The following is a 17,658-nucleotide window of genomic DNA, read 5'->3' as shown; positions in this document are numbered from 1 at the left end:
TTTTTAAGTATTTATGTACTTGTAAAATAAAAAATTATTTAACTATGCATCGTTTAATGTGTAGATCGCTCGCGTAGTCCACGAAGTCCGCATCACGAACCAGCAGATGTACCTGTTCCCGTCTCTAGAAGAGGCGCGATTCCAACTCATGCGACAGATGTTCGCATGGCAAGCTATCGTCACCAGCCAACACCGCTTGCAGAGCACCAGGTAACATATCAAAACATGTGATGATATAGAAAAGCCAAAACAACAAAAATGTTGACTATTTAATTTCAAAAGAACGTGTGTGTACAACAACAAAAAAATAAGTCCGTATATACCCATTTAGGACATATGCGAACCTTTACAGTAACTATGAAAAAATATGTTAAAACTTCCCTTGCAGATACCAAGTGGGCGTGGCTCGCGCTCAGACAGCAACGTACAGGAACTTGTTGACCAAGCTCCCGGGAGGATCGTCTCCATTAGAGAACGCGTACGACGCTATCGAACAGAAGATATCACAAGTTCGCGAATATGTCGACGAATGGCTACGGTAGGTATTCAGCCTATAATGAAAAAAAAAATTGTTTACTCATACATAATACTAAAAAACTAGATTGTAATTTAACTTTTTTTTGTAGTTATCAAGCATTGTGGGATCTGCAGCCTGAAAGCTTGTACGGCCGTCTTGGAGAAGACATTACTCTCTGGATTAAATGCTTGAATGATATCAAGTAAGTACTAATTCATTACATTACATCGCGAGTAGTAGCTACAAAAGTATACCTTTGAATGTCGAACAATTGATACTTAGTCAACCTATGACTAAGTAACAATTATTCTCATCATACTTCGTCAGTGATCCGTAACGTTATCACTACTCAACATCAGCACTTGCTTATCATATTCCACATAATCTTTCTTCCCAGGAAGTCTCGCACAACATTCGACACGTCAGACACTCGTCGTGAGTACGGACCAGTCGTGATCGACTTCGCGCGAGTGCAGAGCAAGGTGGCTCTGAAGTACGACGCCTGGCACAAGGAGGTGCTCGGCAAGTTCGGTGCCCTTCTCGGAGGGGAGATGGTCACCTTCCACTCGCAGCTCGCCAAATCTCGTAGCCAGCTTGAGCAGCAGACAATCGGTAAAAGAGAGTGATTTTATCTAACTGCATCAGATGGAGGGATTTTTTTTTAAATAACGCACTAAAGTACTATTAGTAGTAAAGTACTATTAGTAGTAACTACCGCAATAAAGAATTTCTTTGTTTCTCAATCAATTCTCATGCACAAAGACACCCAGACTCGGTACAAGTATTCGTGGATCACACAAATACATGTCTTACGCAGGGATAAAACCCACGACACATCGCGCCCAGTGGGTTTGGTGTGTGCAGTGAAGTCAATTGGATTATACTGTTGGGCACTCCCTACACCACCTGCCCAAACGCATGGACTGTTATTGAGGGCTTATAAGATCTCGTTGATTTTGAAATATTTATGTCAATGACGGATGTTATGTAATTTCTAACAATACATATCAAATGGAAGGCAGTGAAAAAACCATTTCGTTATGTATCTCATTATAAATCTGATTGCTGTAAATGTATTTTAATATGTGTTATTGTTCATTGTAACAGAGGCTGCCTCAACCAGCGATGCTGTATCGCTCATTACATACGTGCAGCAATTAAAGAGGGAAGTGCTAGCGTGGGAGAAGCAAGTCGACATCTATAGAGAGGCGCAACGCATTCTGGAGAGACAGAGGTAAGAATAGGAAAAAGTTATTTTTTGTTACCAACAACACTGCAGTTGTGTAGAGTTAAATGAACTTTATGGAGATTGCTTTAAAACCTATTTCCTTGCAGATTCCAGTTCCCAGCCCAGTGGTTGCATGTTGATAATATTGAAGGCGAATGGAGTGCTTTCAACGAGATTATGCGCAGGAAGGATTCATCTATTCAGACCCAGGTAATACTCATTTGTTTATCTCTCATGCTAGGTCCATTGCACATTTGTCACACCGTGTGGACCTGAGGTTTTTCATGTCACTCGAAAATAAACTTTAAGCTCATTAATCGACAGTTCTTAAATGTTTGACCTAGACAAACAAGGTTCCACGTGCTCGATCCCTCAATATCGCTTATGTACTTTATCGTTATCGTCTCAGAGTCTACTTTTGCGTATCATCATCTTCATCTTTTGTTTGAATAATGCATTATGTCACAGTGACTAATACTGAGTACTGTTTCTATAGGTGGCCTCACTTCAACAAAAGATCGTGGCAGAAGACAAAGCGGTGGAAGCTCGTACTCTCGAGTTCCTCACCGAGTGGGAGCGCAGCAAGCCTACTGATGGCTCCACTCGGCCTGAAGATGCTCTAGCCAGACTGCAGGCCATGGAGGCCAGATACACTCGCCTGAAGGACGAGCGTGATAACGTCGCAAAGGCTAAGGAAGCTCTTGAGTTGCATGATACAGGTAACCTTTGAATACATTATCAATCGTTTTTGCAAAATGGTAATGAAGAATGCGAAAAACTTTACCTACTTCTGGGCATAGAGCTCCCTCCATTTTTCGTTTCTGTCAATCTGCTGTGATACATTTTGTGCGTATGAGAGGCTGTAAGAATATATATGAAGATTATATATAATTATGCTCTACTAATTACCACCTTTATAATTCAGGAAGCTCAATCAACAACGAGCGTATGACCGTCGCTCTGGAGGAACTGCAAGATTTACGCGGCGTTTGGTCTTCATTGAGCAAGATTTGGACCCAGATTGATGATATTAGGGAGAAGCCTTGGTTATCTGTCCAGCCTAGAAAACTAAGGTAAGCATTACGTCATATGTATTTTTAATTTAACCTCCTCTTCATTCCGTCCTTATTCAATATCAGTTGATGGCAAATTAGTAACAGTTTTCGCGGTAGAATGCGAAAATGTTTCCCCCTCCCCTCTCTAAAGCCAACAGGTTAGTGTTCCAGTGGTTTTAGCCGGTAAAAGTCGATCACACCTCATCAGTGCATGAGGACATCCAGCAGATAAAAAAAAGAGTAGAAGCAGTCAGAACTACTACCTGAACATAAGTCCATAGAGTTTCATATAACACTGTTTTATTTTACAGGCAACAACTGGAAGCCATGTTGAATGAGCTCAAAGAACTGCCGGCACGTCTCCGTATGTACGACAGCTACGAGTATGTCCGCAAACTGTTGCAGTCTTACACAAAGGTAACCATTGCAATTTCTTTGTGTATTTACTTTTAATATTAAGATTATTTATGTGGTATACAAATGTTAAGATACTTATACTTTAGATTTCTAAGTCCTTGAGTCTAGTATTGTCCCTGCCCCTATAAATTTTAGATATGAAAGTGTTAAAGGAAAATTTCAGTTTAAAAAAGAAACAAAAAAGTACTCCTCAAGTTAGGCTAGTTAGGCATTTTTCAAGTATGCGGTAACTAAAACTTACATCAACATCATTAAAAACTAATTCTTTTGCCAGGTGAACATGCTGATAGTGGAGTTGAAATCCGACGCGTTGAAGGAGCGTCACTGGCGCCAGTTGTGCCGCGCCCTCAAGGTGGACTGGTCTCTGTCGGAACTGACGCTGGGACAAGTGTGGGACGCCGACCTACTGCATAACGAGCACACCGTCAAGGATGTCGTGTCTGTGGCTCAGGGAGAAATGGCGCTTGAAGAGTTCTTGAAGCAGGTATGCTTTATGCTGAACTTGATCATCTGTTATGAACGTATTTTTTATGTGATTTTTTTTAAATATTATTATCACTCCATTGGAAGTCGCGCGGGTATTAAGTTCAGATTTAGGTACGGAATATCTTTGGGTAGAAAGTAAGAAAATCCAACATCAAGTGTTTACTTTTTTAGTTGATATTTAGGAAACATAAAGTCTATAACGAATTTCCTTAGGTTCGCGAGTCCTGGCAGAGCTATGAACTGGACCTGATCAACTATCAGAACAAGTGCAAGATCATCCGTGGATGGGACGACCTCTTCAACAAAGTCAAGGAACACATCAACAGCGTGGCTGCAATGAAACTTTCACCTTATTACAAGGTACCGTAAGATTCATTTTTAACTAGATTTAGAAACACTGCAACCCACAAAAAGGGTTAAAATTAATGGAAAATTAAGAAAATGTTGCTGGTCAGTCAAAAAATGTCTCTAAATTCAACAGAATACAATGAAACGGTTTCATATATAAAAACGTCATAACTCTTTGCAGGTATTTGAAGAGGAAGCTCTAACTTGGGAAGAGAAACTGAACCGTATCAACGCTCTCTTCGACGTATGGATTGACGTACAACGCCGCTGGGTGTACTTGGAAGGTATCTTCAGTGGCTCCGCTGATATCAAGACTCTGCTGCCTGTTGAAACCAGTCGCTTCCAAAGCATCAGGTACAGTAGAACCTTATACAGGTTATACAATAAGGTCGAAAATGCAGTACGGGCAGCACGGACATAGGTTACATTTTCCTATACAATGCATGTTATTACTAATGAATGATCCGGTAAGTAACTTCTACAAAGCCTATTATTAAAAATATTTTGTACTCCACAGCTCTGAGTTCTTGGGCCTAATGAAAAAGGTGGGCAAGTCGCCGATGGTGATGGATGTGCTCAACATCCCCGGAGTGCAGCGCTCTTTGGAACGTCTGGCTGACCTGCTCGGCAAGATCCAGAAGGCTCTTGGTGAATACCTCGAGAGGGAAAGGAGCAGCTTCCCACGGTATGTGTGTTATTTATGTTGTTTTTGTCTCTTATAACATGTCAAGCTATACTGAAGTTGAAAAAAGCTGCTTCAAAAGGAACGGATCATGAATTGTTTACAAAAATATTTTCATTGATATTATTGACCTTTTTACTTTTGGGGCCTCGGAGCCTTTCCTCTTTTTCGCCATCGATACAACCGTTAAATAGTATTAGTAAGTTATTCCCCGAATTTTGTGTAAACCAAGTTATTTTCGACTACTCGACACCCGAACGAAATTTTGTCGATCAAAAATTTGCTTGAAGATTTTAGTAGTATGAGCTGTACAAACTGATTATCCTTTAGTTTCTACTTCGTGGGAGACGAGGATCTCCTGGAGATCATCGGTAACAGCAAGAACATCGCTCGTCTGCAGAAGCACTTCAAGAAGATGTTCGCTGGGGTCGCCGCTATTATTCTCAACGAAGATAACACTGTTATCAACGGTATTGCCTCTCGTGAGGGTGAAGAGGTGAGAAACTTAGTTTGAACGATTATTTTATGAAAAATGTAGACTTTTCGGAATGCAGTTTAGCAACATTTTTTAACCTTGATTCAGGTTTTTTTTAAAGATTCCGGTTTTTGCTATCGCTCCAACCACTCTATTTTCCCGAATAATTTTATATCGATAGATTTATAAATCTGAAGTTGTGAACCAAGATATTTAAATACTGTTCCATCTGAATATGTTGTTCATAAGTTGCTATGTTATCTATAAACTGCACAAAGAATACTATTCAATGTTTAAAGAATTCACAAATCTTCCTATAGGTCTACTTCACATCGCCCGTATCAACGATTGAGAACCCCAAGATCAACTCCTGGCTGTCCATGGTTGAGCGCGAAATGCGCGTGACCTTGGCGTGCAGGCTCAAGGACGCTGTTGGTGACGTCAAGCAGTTCAAAGATGGCAACGTTGATCCGCAGAAGTTCATCGATTGGTGTGATAAGTACCAAGTAAGTTTTCCTACAATTTTATCGTATTTCATTTAATAGGAAATCGACAGCTTCCAAATTAAAAATGATAAATATCAAAATGTTAGTACATATAATTATACTAAAATAATTATTGTGCAAAACACTCCAAATGGACCTTTAGAGCCAGTCGATAGGAAATTGGCTATTCATTCTGTTACATCTAATCCCACTCATATAATTGGCCTTTGAGTCAATTTAGACCAACATCTTAGAAGAAGAGAAGACATTCGCTCTAGTTCACATTGCCTGTTTGCCCAAACATCAAGAAGGACAAGAAATAAAAAAAATAACTTATAATTTATTTCCACAGGCTCAAATCGTAGTCCTGGCAGCTCAAATCCTATGGTCGGAAGATGTGGAGGCAGCCTTAGCTAGCGGTGGAGGTGATGGCTTGAAGAGAGTGTTGGCGCACGTTGAGAACATGCTGAACATCCTCGCTGACTCCGTGCTGCAGGAACAGCCACCTTTGAGGAGGAGGAAACTCGAACACTTGGTATGCGTGAAATAATGTTGTTAAAATGTGTTACTTATTATAATATAATTGTTGTAAGCAGTTTTTAGATAGGTTTGTAAAATAATCGTGAAAAGAAATACTCAAGATTTGTGTAAACTTTTTTTTCTTATGGGCAAATACCTCTTATAAAAAAGCACAAATGAGAAGTAACCTTCGTCAAATTAGCGATACTTTAAAATACAGTTTGTCTTTAGTATGAAAGTCAATGGAAGATATATTTCCTCTTCATTATAAACTCATTTCAATTTTATTCTTTTAAATATATTATTTGTTATCCAGATCAACGAGTTCGTCCACAAGCGTACAGTGACGCGTCGTCTGATCGCCTCTGACGTCAACAGCCCGCGCTCCTTCGAATGGCTCTGCGAGATGCGATTCTACTTCGATCCTAGGAACAATGACGTAAGTCTATATTTAGTCTGTAAGTCTTTAAGAAGTAAGCAATACCATTATGCGCTTGCATTTCAATATGCAAAAATAGAGATTTGTAAAAATATTTTTTTAATATATTCACACTATTCATCTGTTTGTATTTACACGCTCTTCCTTACACTTTTTTACGCGAAATTATTTATTAATATCTGTAAATATTATTCTTTATAGGTACTACAACAGCTGACAATCCACATGGCTAACGCCAAGTTCCTGTACGGATTTGAGTATTTGGGTGTGCAAGACCGCTTGGTACAAACTCCGTTGACCGACCGTTGCTATCTTACTATGACTCAAGCTTTGGAAGCTCGCCTCGGAGGATCACCTTTCGGTACGTTACTTTACTCAGTAAATTATTTTATTGTATTTGCCGTACTAATCAGACAAGTATGTAGTTTAAGTCAAAATATTCACTTGATTTCTTTATTAACGTAAATATTACCAGTTAGGGTCAGTCAAGGCTTCTCCCTAATTCCAGTAAGCCTCAGTACTAAGTTCATAATTATATTTTAGGACCTGCCGGTACTGGTAAGACCGAGTCTGTGAAGGCTCTCGGAAACCAGCTCGGTCGTTTCGTGCTAGTGTTCAACTGCGACGAAACTTTCGACTTCCAAGCTATGGGCCGTATCTTCGTCGGTCTTTGTCAGGTAAAACACAACCTTATACTTATCCAAATATGTGCTATAATTGATTGGGGCTTACAATAATTTATGTTTTACTAGGTGGGTGCCTGGGGTTGCTTCGACGAGTTCAATAGATTGGAGGAGAGAATGTTGTCGGCTGTATCCCAACAAGTGCAGACGATTCAAGAGGCACTCAAGAGTCACCAGGAGGGAGATAATACTGGTATACTAATAATCTTTTTAAATTTAGTTCTATTTTATATGTTACATGTTTTTATGAGTCCAATCTAACCAAATGTATCTTTATTTCATATTTTGATGAATGAAAGCCATTCTTATTACAATATTATAACTTCTTATATCCACACTCAATTGACCATTTCTTTCCAGCCAAGTCCATAACAGTAGAACTCGTCGGCAAACAAGTCCGTGTGAGCCAAGACATGGCGATCTTCATCACTATGAACCCTGGATACGCGGGCCGTTCCAACTTGCCCGATAATTTGAAGAAGTTGTTCCGAAGCTTGGCCATGACCACCCCTGACAGGCAGCTGATCGCCGAAGTGATGCTGTTCAGCCAAGGGTTCAGGACCGCTGAGAAGTTGGCCTGCAAGATCGTGCCGTTCTTTAAGTTAGTATGATTTTCATATATTTAAGTTCAAATTTTAGTATTATTATTACAACAGCTTATGCTCTTCGGCGGATTGCAAGCGTATTAAAACACATAGTTGCGAGAATCCGCATCAAACTTTTTGCATTGATGATACCTACGCACTTTTTTTTATAAATACGTCGTTTAATTCTTATTTATCTCTACAGGTTGTGCGACGAACAACTGTCGAACCAATCTCACTACGACTTTGGATTGCGTGCCCTCAAGTCTGTGCTCGTATCAGCCGGTAACGTCAAGCGAGACCGCATACAGAAAATCAAGGTGTGTATATGTGAGGTTAACCTAACTTGCATTAACGAAAAAACAAGTCAAGACAAGCTGTTGTGTAACTTAAAGGAATAGGAATCATTTTGTCGAGAACGTCTTTTGGCTCACTAAAATACGAGAACTTCTGCAAGACTCAAACGGACCTATTAATCTTGACCTCAATTTGCGACACACCGACTCTTGGTATGTTCCTGTTGAATCCATTCAATAATAACCGTTCTTACGTTGTATATCAATCCCCGAATTTAAACAAAAATCACTTATTTAGGAGAACCTGGTTGACCGCGGAAACGAGGTTCCCGATGAGGCTTCCATAGCCGAGTCCCTCCCGGAACAAGACATCCTCATTCAGTCCGTCTGCGAGACCATGGTGCCCAAGCTGGTGGCTGAAGATATCCCGCTGCTGTTCTCACTGCTCAACGATGTGTTCCCCAACGTTGGCTACACTAGGGCTGAGATGACTGGTGAGTTTGTGATTCAAAGAGGTTTTACGTGAATTTGACGCAGTGTGTTAAAGTAAGCATGGTTCTGGTCATTAGAAACATACTTATTTTTACTGAATTAGCATAAGAATTAACCTTCATTGTCATGAAAAAAAATAAAGAAAATATTTAGTGAAATAGAACTAGCACTAGCACAGGATTATCTCTATCTTTTTATCTTTGAAGAAGGCGCGTCAGTTGCTTACTTACTGTGCTCTATTTTTGCTTCAATTAACTTGTGCCCTTCTTTTTTATGAGTCTATATTTTTTTCAACCAGGACTAAAGAACGAAATCCGCGCCGTTTGCGCCGAAGAATTCTTAGTGTGCGGCGAAGGCGACGAGCAAGGCTCCACTTGGATGGAAAAGGTAACATATTCTATCGTACAAACATACACTAACATATGCAGTACGCGGTGTTTAAGCCCCAATAATCTGGTCAAGGAATTAACTGATAACAATCATTTCATTGACTTGCACAGTCAATTGTTTGAACACAAGTCCATTGTATATGCACATCGTTTTTTATTTAATTATTTGAATTCATCCTAACCGAAAAGGTGGTGATGGTGTCTCATAAGTTTTAAAATATAAGATTTATATTAATATATTTAATCAGATTAATCCATGCGACGATAATCATAACAATTTAACATTGCTTTACCCATTTAATTTACACAGAGTCTGCTATTTATTAATGTATACAAATTTAATGAAATCATATTCTTAACTGAAAAAATAGTGTAACTGAGATATTAGGATTAATTAGTCTGTAGAACAACTGCAAATAAATGATAAAACCTGCTCTTAAGTCGTAGTAAGTCAAAATTCAAAATTCTTTACACATCAAATGCTATTTCCTCAATTCCGACATGATAAATAAAAAGCAGTCTCGTCATACCCATATTACCTATTATATCGATATCATAATACGGTAGTACGTGAGTGTGAATGCATATGCGTTTCCATGCTAACCCGCTAACGGCACGTAGAGGCGCAGCGCATCGTCGCGCGCGCAGCACAGCACGTGGATCGAGAAGGTCAGTGACCGAGCGTGTGGGTGTGGACTGAGTCTTTACATTGTTGCCTGTGTGTTTCTCACACAGATTACTGAACTTATAGAGTGATACTATGCAAAAGCAACAATACATACCCATTCTCCATGAATTCAAAGATGGAGTGATCGCTAGCAACGTATTTAGGAACAAAATTTGCATATTAACACTCCATCTGTTCATTAATCTGCGTTCTTCAACCACCACTCACACAAGACGACTTGTATTTCATTCTTATATGCTTACACACCACTACACCTGGTCAAACCTCGTCACTATCGGGATATTTTCTTTGTTGTTTCAACTTTACAGTTTTGCTATTTCTAGTGTTGTTGTGTTTTCCCTTATGAAAGCAATGCTCAATCTCAAAATGTGTATACATCTCTGATATATTTTGCTGTCGTATAATCCACCAAACTACTTTATTAAAATGTACTTGTGGATTGAGCATCGCTGTTACAGGCTATTGAAGGCATACAGTTCGCATGGTAAAAGTATTTTTATTACCGTCTAGTTTTAATTAAGGCTATTTTACACTCATTACTTCTATTTATGTACAAGCTCTCGGTAGGCTCTTAACTTCATCAATATACGCCTACACTTTTTCTCTGATGTCTGTAAGTTGTCCCTTCGTCTTACTTTAATTTTAGTATATCTCTTTTGTTTCTATTGTTTCGAGTGTCATTTATTTTATTCATTTTTTTATATTGTTAATACTTTAATTTTCATTTTAGTTCTGCTGAAATGTTGACAAAATAATTTATAATTCCTGAGCTTAAAATAAAGGATTGTAAATTGTAGGTTTTATATCATTCTGACTTGAATAAAATGTACAGGTTCTTCAATTGTACCAAATCTGCAAGTTGAATCATGGTCTGATGATGGTCGGACCATCGGGAAGCGGGAAGTCTACCGCCTGGCGCGTATTGCTCAAAGCACTGGAGAGGTAAGTTGTTGTTTTAATTAATTAGTTTTTCAAAAGGTGTTCAAACTGTTTGTTTCTTTAACTAAGTCCGTACAAACATGGTTTAAAGGATTTCGATGAAACCATTACAATTCTCGTCCGTAGTAATATTTAAAACAAAATATATATTTAAAAGGTTTAAACCTTTGGTATAAATAAGCTAATGTTTTTACGTTTAACCCGTACGTTAGAGCCCTACTTACTGCCTTACTGTGTTTAAACAGACCTTCCATCTATTATATAATGATGATGATATACAGACTTGAATGATTCAAAACATTTTTTTATAGTAAGTAAATGTTTTTAATTTAACAGATTCGAAGGTGTAGAAGGAGTTGCACACGTCATCGATCCAAAGGCCATGTCGAAGGAAACACTGTATGGTGTACTTGACCCCAACACCCGAGAATGGACCGATGGTCTATTCACACATATACTCAGGTAAATGTTTAACATGTTCTTTTACAAACCATTGAAGACGAAATGCACAAAATCCAAGTACAAATTTCATTGTGCCTATGTTATGAGAATACATAATCACGCGTATTTTTTGGGATAGACCGACTAGTTTCAGACTCGTAGTCCTTTGGTTGAGCCTTTAAATGTTTAGGATTGTTTTGACTAATATAGTAAAAAAAATAAACCAACACAAACCGATTTTTATTGTATTTAAAGCTCACGGTATTGATTATATTTCAATCTTCATTATTTATTAGTTAATATACTCCGTATACTCCATATGAAATTCTCTTAGGAAAATAATCGACAACGTTCGCGGTGAGATCAACAAGCGTCAATGGATCATATTCGACGGTGACGTGGATCCCGAATGGGTGGAGAACTTGAACTCAGTGTTGGACGACAACAAACTGCTGACCCTCCCCAACGGCGAGCGTCTGTCGCTACCACCAAATGTTCGAGTTATGTTTGAAGTAAGTGATAGCAGTGTTTGTAACTGTTATTGTAACTATTAATTATTGAGGTTTAACGGACTACTGCATGCACTCCCGTCCCAAATTGCGCTAAACCTTACCATAGAAAAAACATATTTAGGTAACGTTAACTATATCAAAAAAAGTATTTTGTAGAACTGTCTCTTCAAAAATGTTTTTTATATCGCTGATAATTCTAATCGAGAAAAAGCTTTGTTCTGGATCTTCAGGAGATTGCTTTTCATATAAAAAATGCATACCTATTTACTATTCTTGTTACTATTTTAGGTACAAGATCTGAAATATGCCACTCTCGCTACCGTATCCCGTTGCGGTATGGTCTGGTTCTCGCAAGACGTTCTCACCACCGAAATGATTTTCGAAAACTATCTTATGAGGTATGTACTTAACACATAACACAATACTTGACGCATCATTTAAATAACACCAGTGATATAAGCAAAAAGTCATGATAGTCATTAGTAAATGCTGTTTATGTTTAGGCTGAGGAATATTCCTTTGGAAGATGGAGAAGAAGATTCGTTCAGCATCGTTATGGCTGCTCCTACAGCCGGCGGCGATCAGAACGCTACCGAAAACATTCTGTCTCCAGCGTTACAAGTAAGTCGCTCATATTTCAGTCTCTTCATCATATGGTGCTAAGTTCATTATAATTTGAACCTAATGGTGTGGGTAATTAGCTATTTTTAAAATGCAATGCTAGTTTATCCATATTTTTCTTACCCACATTTTAAGTCTAGGCCTCTTTGGTAAAAGATAGACTTCGTATTGAATACCTAGTAAATTGTAATTTTTCCCTAACCCCCTTTGTCCCACTGCTGAGCAAAAGGCCTTCCCAGAATCCTTCCACTATTCTCTATTCTGGGCCGCATGGAGCTAAATTGTAATAATTTAGTTTTTTTAAATAGAGTATTGGATTTACAGTTAGCACACAACAGTTTATCATATACGTCTTGTTGCCAAGCTGACCCAACGCCTAATCTTTAACTTACAAACCATAACCTTACAGACACAACGTGACGTAGCATCGATCCTGCAACCTCTGTTCTTCGGTGACGGTCTGGTAGTCAAATGCCTAGAGCGCGCCGTCAGCCTCGACCATATTATGGACTTTACTCGTCATAGGGCGCTATCATCGCTACACTCCATGCTTAACCGCGGCGTGAGGTAAGCGAGATTGGCATGCATAAAGTAAAACAGCCCATACTTCAAATTTTCCACTTTCCACTTTTCTAAAGTACCTTTTTTATACCTGGTAATTAAGTTCTGTTCTTGTATAGAATGATTGAGCAATGAATTTAAAAAATGAATCTTTCGAGTTGTCAATATAGTGTTTTTAATGAGCAAACGTTGTTTTGCCTAATAAATTATTTCTAGTAGTATGTACTTTTTAAAGCTACATTATAAAAAAATTAAAACAAAAATTTCGTCCAATAAAAAACAAATTTTAGTGTGAGCAACCCTTATCACTTAGGGATATAAAAAATAGATGAGGTTGATTCTCAGACTTACTGAATACGCATATAAAAATTGGTAAAAATTGGTTAAGCCGTTTCAGAGGAGTACGGTAACTACACCGTGACACGGGAATTTTATATATTAGATTTACAACCAATGATTTCACTCTACCTTTTTGATACTCATTAATTCGTTGGTTTTTAGGAACATTCTAGGCTACAACCGTCAGCACCCTGACTTCCCGATCACCAATGAACAACTGGAAGCCTACGTACCGAAGTGGCTTGTCTACTCTCTATTATGGTCATTCGCTGGTGACGCTAAACTGAAGGTAAGCCTCAAACATTTTCAACTTATCTGAATTAGGTTGATACTAAGGAGGTTATATCATTATGTGTTTTCTGTTACAGGATCGTAATGAGCTCGGCGATTTTATCAGGTCCGCTAGTACCATGCAGCTACCTAACTGTGGCGCCAATCAGCATATCATTGACTTTGAGGTACGTATCTATGTTTTAAATTCGAATTTTTTTTAAGTGCCAACTGAATTTACGGGTGATTATATGTATATTCGTATTTTAGGTGTGCATAACTGGTGAATGGGTGCCGTGGTCAGCGAAGGTGCCTCAGATTGAAGTAGAGACACACAAAGTGGCCGCGCCTGATGTCGTCGTGCCCACTCTAGACACAGTGCGACATGAAGCCTTGCTGTACACTTGGTTGGCTGAACACAAACCTTTAGGTAGGGCACAAGTTTTAAGACGGACAAGACAGAAAGTTTCAATTTCAAGGTTCTTGCAAGATTGTTCAATCATTTCTGTTTATCCTTGAAAGCCTCAATCGTATTATTCATGTAGACTTTTCAAATCAAAGTTATGAGTTGTTATACTTCAATAACCTTTCTTATAGTGCTCTGCGGACCTCCCGGGTCTGGTAAGACCATGACGCTGTTCTCCGCACTCCGTGCTCTGCCAGATATGGAAGTCGTCGGTCTTAACTTCTCGTCGGCGACCACACCGGAACTGCTCCTAAAGACCTTCGATCACTACTGCGAGTATAGGAAGACTCCCAATGGAGTTGTTCTTGCGCCAGTGCAGGTAGGAATTTTTATATCAGGCTTTAACTTTTCCATTGCAAGACAGAGATAGCTGATATTGCGTTTTTCTCTATAGGCCAAAAATAAAAACTAAGGTTTAAAGTAAGCAAAGTACACATTCACGTTTTGTGACGTTTTGGTTTCAGCTCGGCAAATGGCTAGTACTGTTCTGCGATGAAATAAACTTGCCAGATATGGACCAATACGGCACCCAGCGAGTCATTTCGTTCTTAAGACAGCTGCTCGAACACAAAGGATTCTACAGAGCTAGCGGTAAGTTTCACTACCAATAACCTTCATATCAGAATTTATTTTAAATGATATTTTTCCTTCTTTATCTCTTTATTTTCTGTAGTGATTTCATGTATGATTCATTTCTCTTTTTAATACTCACAACCACATAATCCTTCACCCCTATGTCCGTTTAGACCACTCGTGGGTCCACCTGGAGCGCATTCAGTTTGTGGGCGCATGTAACCCGCCCACTGACCCTGGCCGTAAGCCGCTGTCTCACAGACTTCTGCGACACGTGCCCGTCATATACGTCGACTATCCCGGAGAAACTTCACTTGAGCAGGTATGCAAATATAACATGCAATATTGATAGTATTGATACGTCTGTAACAAAGATTAAGGTAATTATTTTTTTTCAAAAAACGCCATCTCAAACTAACGCTTGTATTATGAGTACTAGAAAAGTGATAAAAAATATAAAGCAATATCATCACGCAGGTTTTTATTCTACTTTATTGCAATGCCTCATTGGGTTTTAGTAATTATTAAAAAGACGCCAAAATTTTATCCAAAGCTGTTCATAATAGAAAATTAAACTTCTCTATTCTAGGCTACAGCATTGAATTTATACAAAACAAACAAACACGACATCGAATAACTCATAACATCCATGTTTTCTGAAATACATATTAATATCAATAATATCATTCCTACTAGATCTACGGCACATTCACCCGCGCAATGCTACGCATGCAACCCGCCCTGCGCGGCTACGCGGAGCCCCTGACCCAGGCCATGGTGAAGCTGTACCTCGCCTCACAAGAGCGTTTCACTCAGGACATGCAGCCGCACTACGTGTACTCGCCTCGAGAAATGACCAGATGGGTGCGGGGTATCTGCGAGGCTATTAGGTAAGTAATAAAAAGAAATATTTCTGACTAAATTTAAAGGGTCATCAACAGTCAGTGCGCGACGTAACACGGGTTTGATCCCGCGTAGGACAAGTATCTGTGAAATCCTCGAATCCTTATTCTGAGTTTGGTTATCTCTATACATATTACTGGAACGATTGTGAACCGCGACGAAAGAATTCAATTCCTTACGTTCTCGTATTCGTCATAGCCCAGTCGTATTTTTAATGAAAAGAAAATGAATTGAAACAAAAAAGAAATGCTATTTTCATTCGTTATCATTATTGTCGTTGTATGAAACACTATATGATTACTTTTTAATGTTTTAGGCCTCTGGATAACTTGAATGTCGAAGGACTGGTAAGGTTGTGGGCGCACGAAGCTCTCCGTCTGTTCCAAGACCGTTTGGTTGACGACGCTGAGAGGCAATGGACCGACGAGAACATTGATAACGTCGCCATGAGGTTCTTCCCAGGTAAAAACAGTTGTATACTAAAATGTACCGTATAATTACTGAATAAAGACAGGTTTTCCTTTAATGTGTCTTGGATTATTCCCTATAAAAATACATTTTATTTCGTAATGTATCTTACAACCAGACAGTTAAGGTTCATTTTGCTTAAATGTGTTTTATTCTTGTAGGTATTAACAGAGAACAAGCGTTGGCTCGTCCTATTCTCTACAGCAACTGGCTCAGCAAGGATTATATTCCCGTATTGAGAGATCAACTACGGGAATACGTCAAAGCTAGGCTGAAGGTACTTTTATCTGAATTCATAAATATAATCATGTTTAGTGTCCAAGTATTTTTTTCTAGATAAGTATCTAACTTTTTAAAGACATAAAAATTTAGTGTTTTTGTGCTCATATTGAAGATTCTATTCAGATATTAACAAACTCATTCCAAACACAATTTAAATATTATTATTTATTATATTAGAGTAGGCCTCAAACAGGTGCTTAAGAAACACTACATAACAGAACTAGTAACTCTGTCCATAATCCATCCATCCAGCTAAATTACCCAATCACAGCTGATCATGATAGCCATCTGTGGCGAGTGGTTACTTTAGTAACAATACCAACTAAAACCCATACCTTTCTTAAGGTGTTCTACGAGGAAGAGTTAGACGTGCCCCTGGTACTATTCGACGAGGTGCTGGACCACGTGTTGCGTATCGACCGTATCTTCAGACAGCCGCAGGGACACTTGCTGCTGATTGGAGTGTCGGGCGCCGGCAAGACCACGCTCAGTCGCTTCGTGGCTTGGATGAACGGACTTAGCATCTTCCAGATTAAGGTATGAGAAAGTTTTATGGATATTACATAGATATTTCTTTTTGCCTCCCATTTGCAGTGAACAAGAATACATATTTTTTACTCCTTTTTACTTTTTCTGGTTAATTTCGGTGTGGATACCCAGACAGTTATTTTTCGCCTCTTTGAAAAACCGCACTATATCGTTTGGTGGTTTAATTGTAGATCCTGGCTTGCAGGACGAACCTATTAGATGTGAATCTTATTCATTCTTCTCCAGTTCAAAAAGAAAATAGCATAAATTAAGCAATTAATGGGGAAGACCACAAGTTATCTATACATTACATACTGTTTAAATAGTCCAAAAATGAACCTTTTTACATTTACCTCTAGGTTCACAACAAATACACGGGTGCTGACTTCGATGAGGATCTCCGTTCTGTGCTCCGTCGCGCTGGATGTCGCGATGAGAAGGTCGCCTTCATCCTCGACGAGTCTAATGTACTGGACAGTGGCTTCCTCGAGAGAATGAACACTTTGTTAGCTAACGGAGAGGTAAGCTGTACTAAATGATATACTATCCTTCTAATACTAGACATAGAGGGCCCAAACTATGCAAAACCTGCATTAGGATTACCTAACCAATTTTAAACCTTTCATAAAAATGAATTTTGATATAATTGGTAGGAACAAAAACATTTTTCTTTAAATAATATCATAATTAAATTAAGAAATACATTCGTGCACTCAATTTGTTTTTAGTTTCTAAATTATATTTGTTTGATTAGGTTCCTGGATTGTTTGAAGGAGACGAATTTGCTGCGCTCATGACTCAATGTAAAGAGGGCGCTCAAAGAGAAGGTTTGATGTTAGACTCAAACGACGAATTATACAAATGGTAAGTTAATAGCACTTCTTAAATATCATGTATATTCAATTGGCTTTTGTTCCGCTAATTCGCCAGGTAGACAGCAGAGGTGGAAAAAAAAACATGCTATTTATTATT

General features: G+C 38.7%; 1 protein-coding gene across 2 annotated transcripts in view; it reads left to right on the top strand.

The window, feature by feature from the left end:
- LOC113503403 (dynein heavy chain, cytoplasmic) overlaps positions 1-17,658 on the top strand; it is a 41,000-nt gene that overhangs the window by 7,668 nt on the left and 15,674 nt on the right. For both annotated transcript variants that reach the window (XM_026885341.1, XM_026885343.1), the window contains exons 21-62: positions 65-210; positions 389-538; positions 627-719; positions 915-1,129; positions 1,625-1,751; positions 1,853-1,955; positions 2,242-2,464; positions 2,671-2,818; positions 3,112-3,217; positions 3,492-3,701; positions 3,917-4,063; positions 4,233-4,405; positions 4,569-4,736; positions 5,064-5,229; positions 5,529-5,714; positions 6,046-6,228; positions 6,529-6,651; positions 6,853-7,012; positions 7,195-7,328; positions 7,404-7,527; positions 7,695-7,935; positions 8,124-8,238; positions 8,513-8,708; positions 9,005-9,093; positions 10,616-10,725; positions 11,059-11,184; positions 11,498-11,675; positions 11,964-12,073; positions 12,179-12,296; positions 12,706-12,863; positions 13,359-13,485; positions 13,565-13,654; positions 13,737-13,896; positions 14,064-14,251; positions 14,397-14,523; positions 14,679-14,827; positions 15,202-15,395; positions 15,725-15,870; positions 16,038-16,153; positions 16,504-16,695; positions 17,046-17,207; positions 17,441-17,550. In XM_026885341.1, the coding sequence (XP_026741142.1) occupies positions 65-210; positions 389-538; positions 627-719; positions 915-1,129; positions 1,625-1,751; positions 1,853-1,955; positions 2,242-2,464; positions 2,671-2,818; positions 3,112-3,217; positions 3,492-3,701; positions 3,917-4,063; positions 4,233-4,405; positions 4,569-4,736; positions 5,064-5,229; positions 5,529-5,714; positions 6,046-6,228; positions 6,529-6,651; positions 6,853-7,012; positions 7,195-7,328; positions 7,404-7,527; positions 7,695-7,935; positions 8,124-8,238; positions 8,513-8,708; positions 9,005-9,093; positions 10,616-10,725; positions 11,059-11,184; positions 11,498-11,675; positions 11,964-12,073; positions 12,179-12,296; positions 12,706-12,863; positions 13,359-13,485; positions 13,565-13,654; positions 13,737-13,896; positions 14,064-14,251; positions 14,397-14,523; positions 14,679-14,827; positions 15,202-15,395; positions 15,725-15,870; positions 16,038-16,153; positions 16,504-16,695; positions 17,046-17,207; positions 17,441-17,550 (6,287 nt within the window). The remainder of the gene's footprint in view (positions 1-64; positions 211-388; positions 539-626; positions 720-914; positions 1,130-1,624; positions 1,752-1,852; positions 1,956-2,241; positions 2,465-2,670; positions 2,819-3,111; positions 3,218-3,491; positions 3,702-3,916; positions 4,064-4,232; positions 4,406-4,568; positions 4,737-5,063; positions 5,230-5,528; positions 5,715-6,045; positions 6,229-6,528; positions 6,652-6,852; positions 7,013-7,194; positions 7,329-7,403; positions 7,528-7,694; positions 7,936-8,123; positions 8,239-8,512; positions 8,709-9,004; positions 9,094-10,615; positions 10,726-11,058; positions 11,185-11,497; positions 11,676-11,963; positions 12,074-12,178; positions 12,297-12,705; positions 12,864-13,358; positions 13,486-13,564; positions 13,655-13,736; positions 13,897-14,063; positions 14,252-14,396; positions 14,524-14,678; positions 14,828-15,201; positions 15,396-15,724; positions 15,871-16,037; positions 16,154-16,503; positions 16,696-17,045; positions 17,208-17,440; positions 17,551-17,658) is intronic.

The sequence above is a fragment of the Trichoplusia ni genome, chromosome 19 (assembly GCF_003590095.1).
Source record: "Trichoplusia ni isolate ovarian cell line Hi5 chromosome 19, tn1, whole genome shotgun sequence".
NCBI lineage: Eukaryota > Metazoa > Arthropoda > Insecta > Lepidoptera > Noctuidae > Trichoplusia > Trichoplusia ni.
This window is presented reverse-complemented; position numbering and strand designations above follow the sequence as displayed.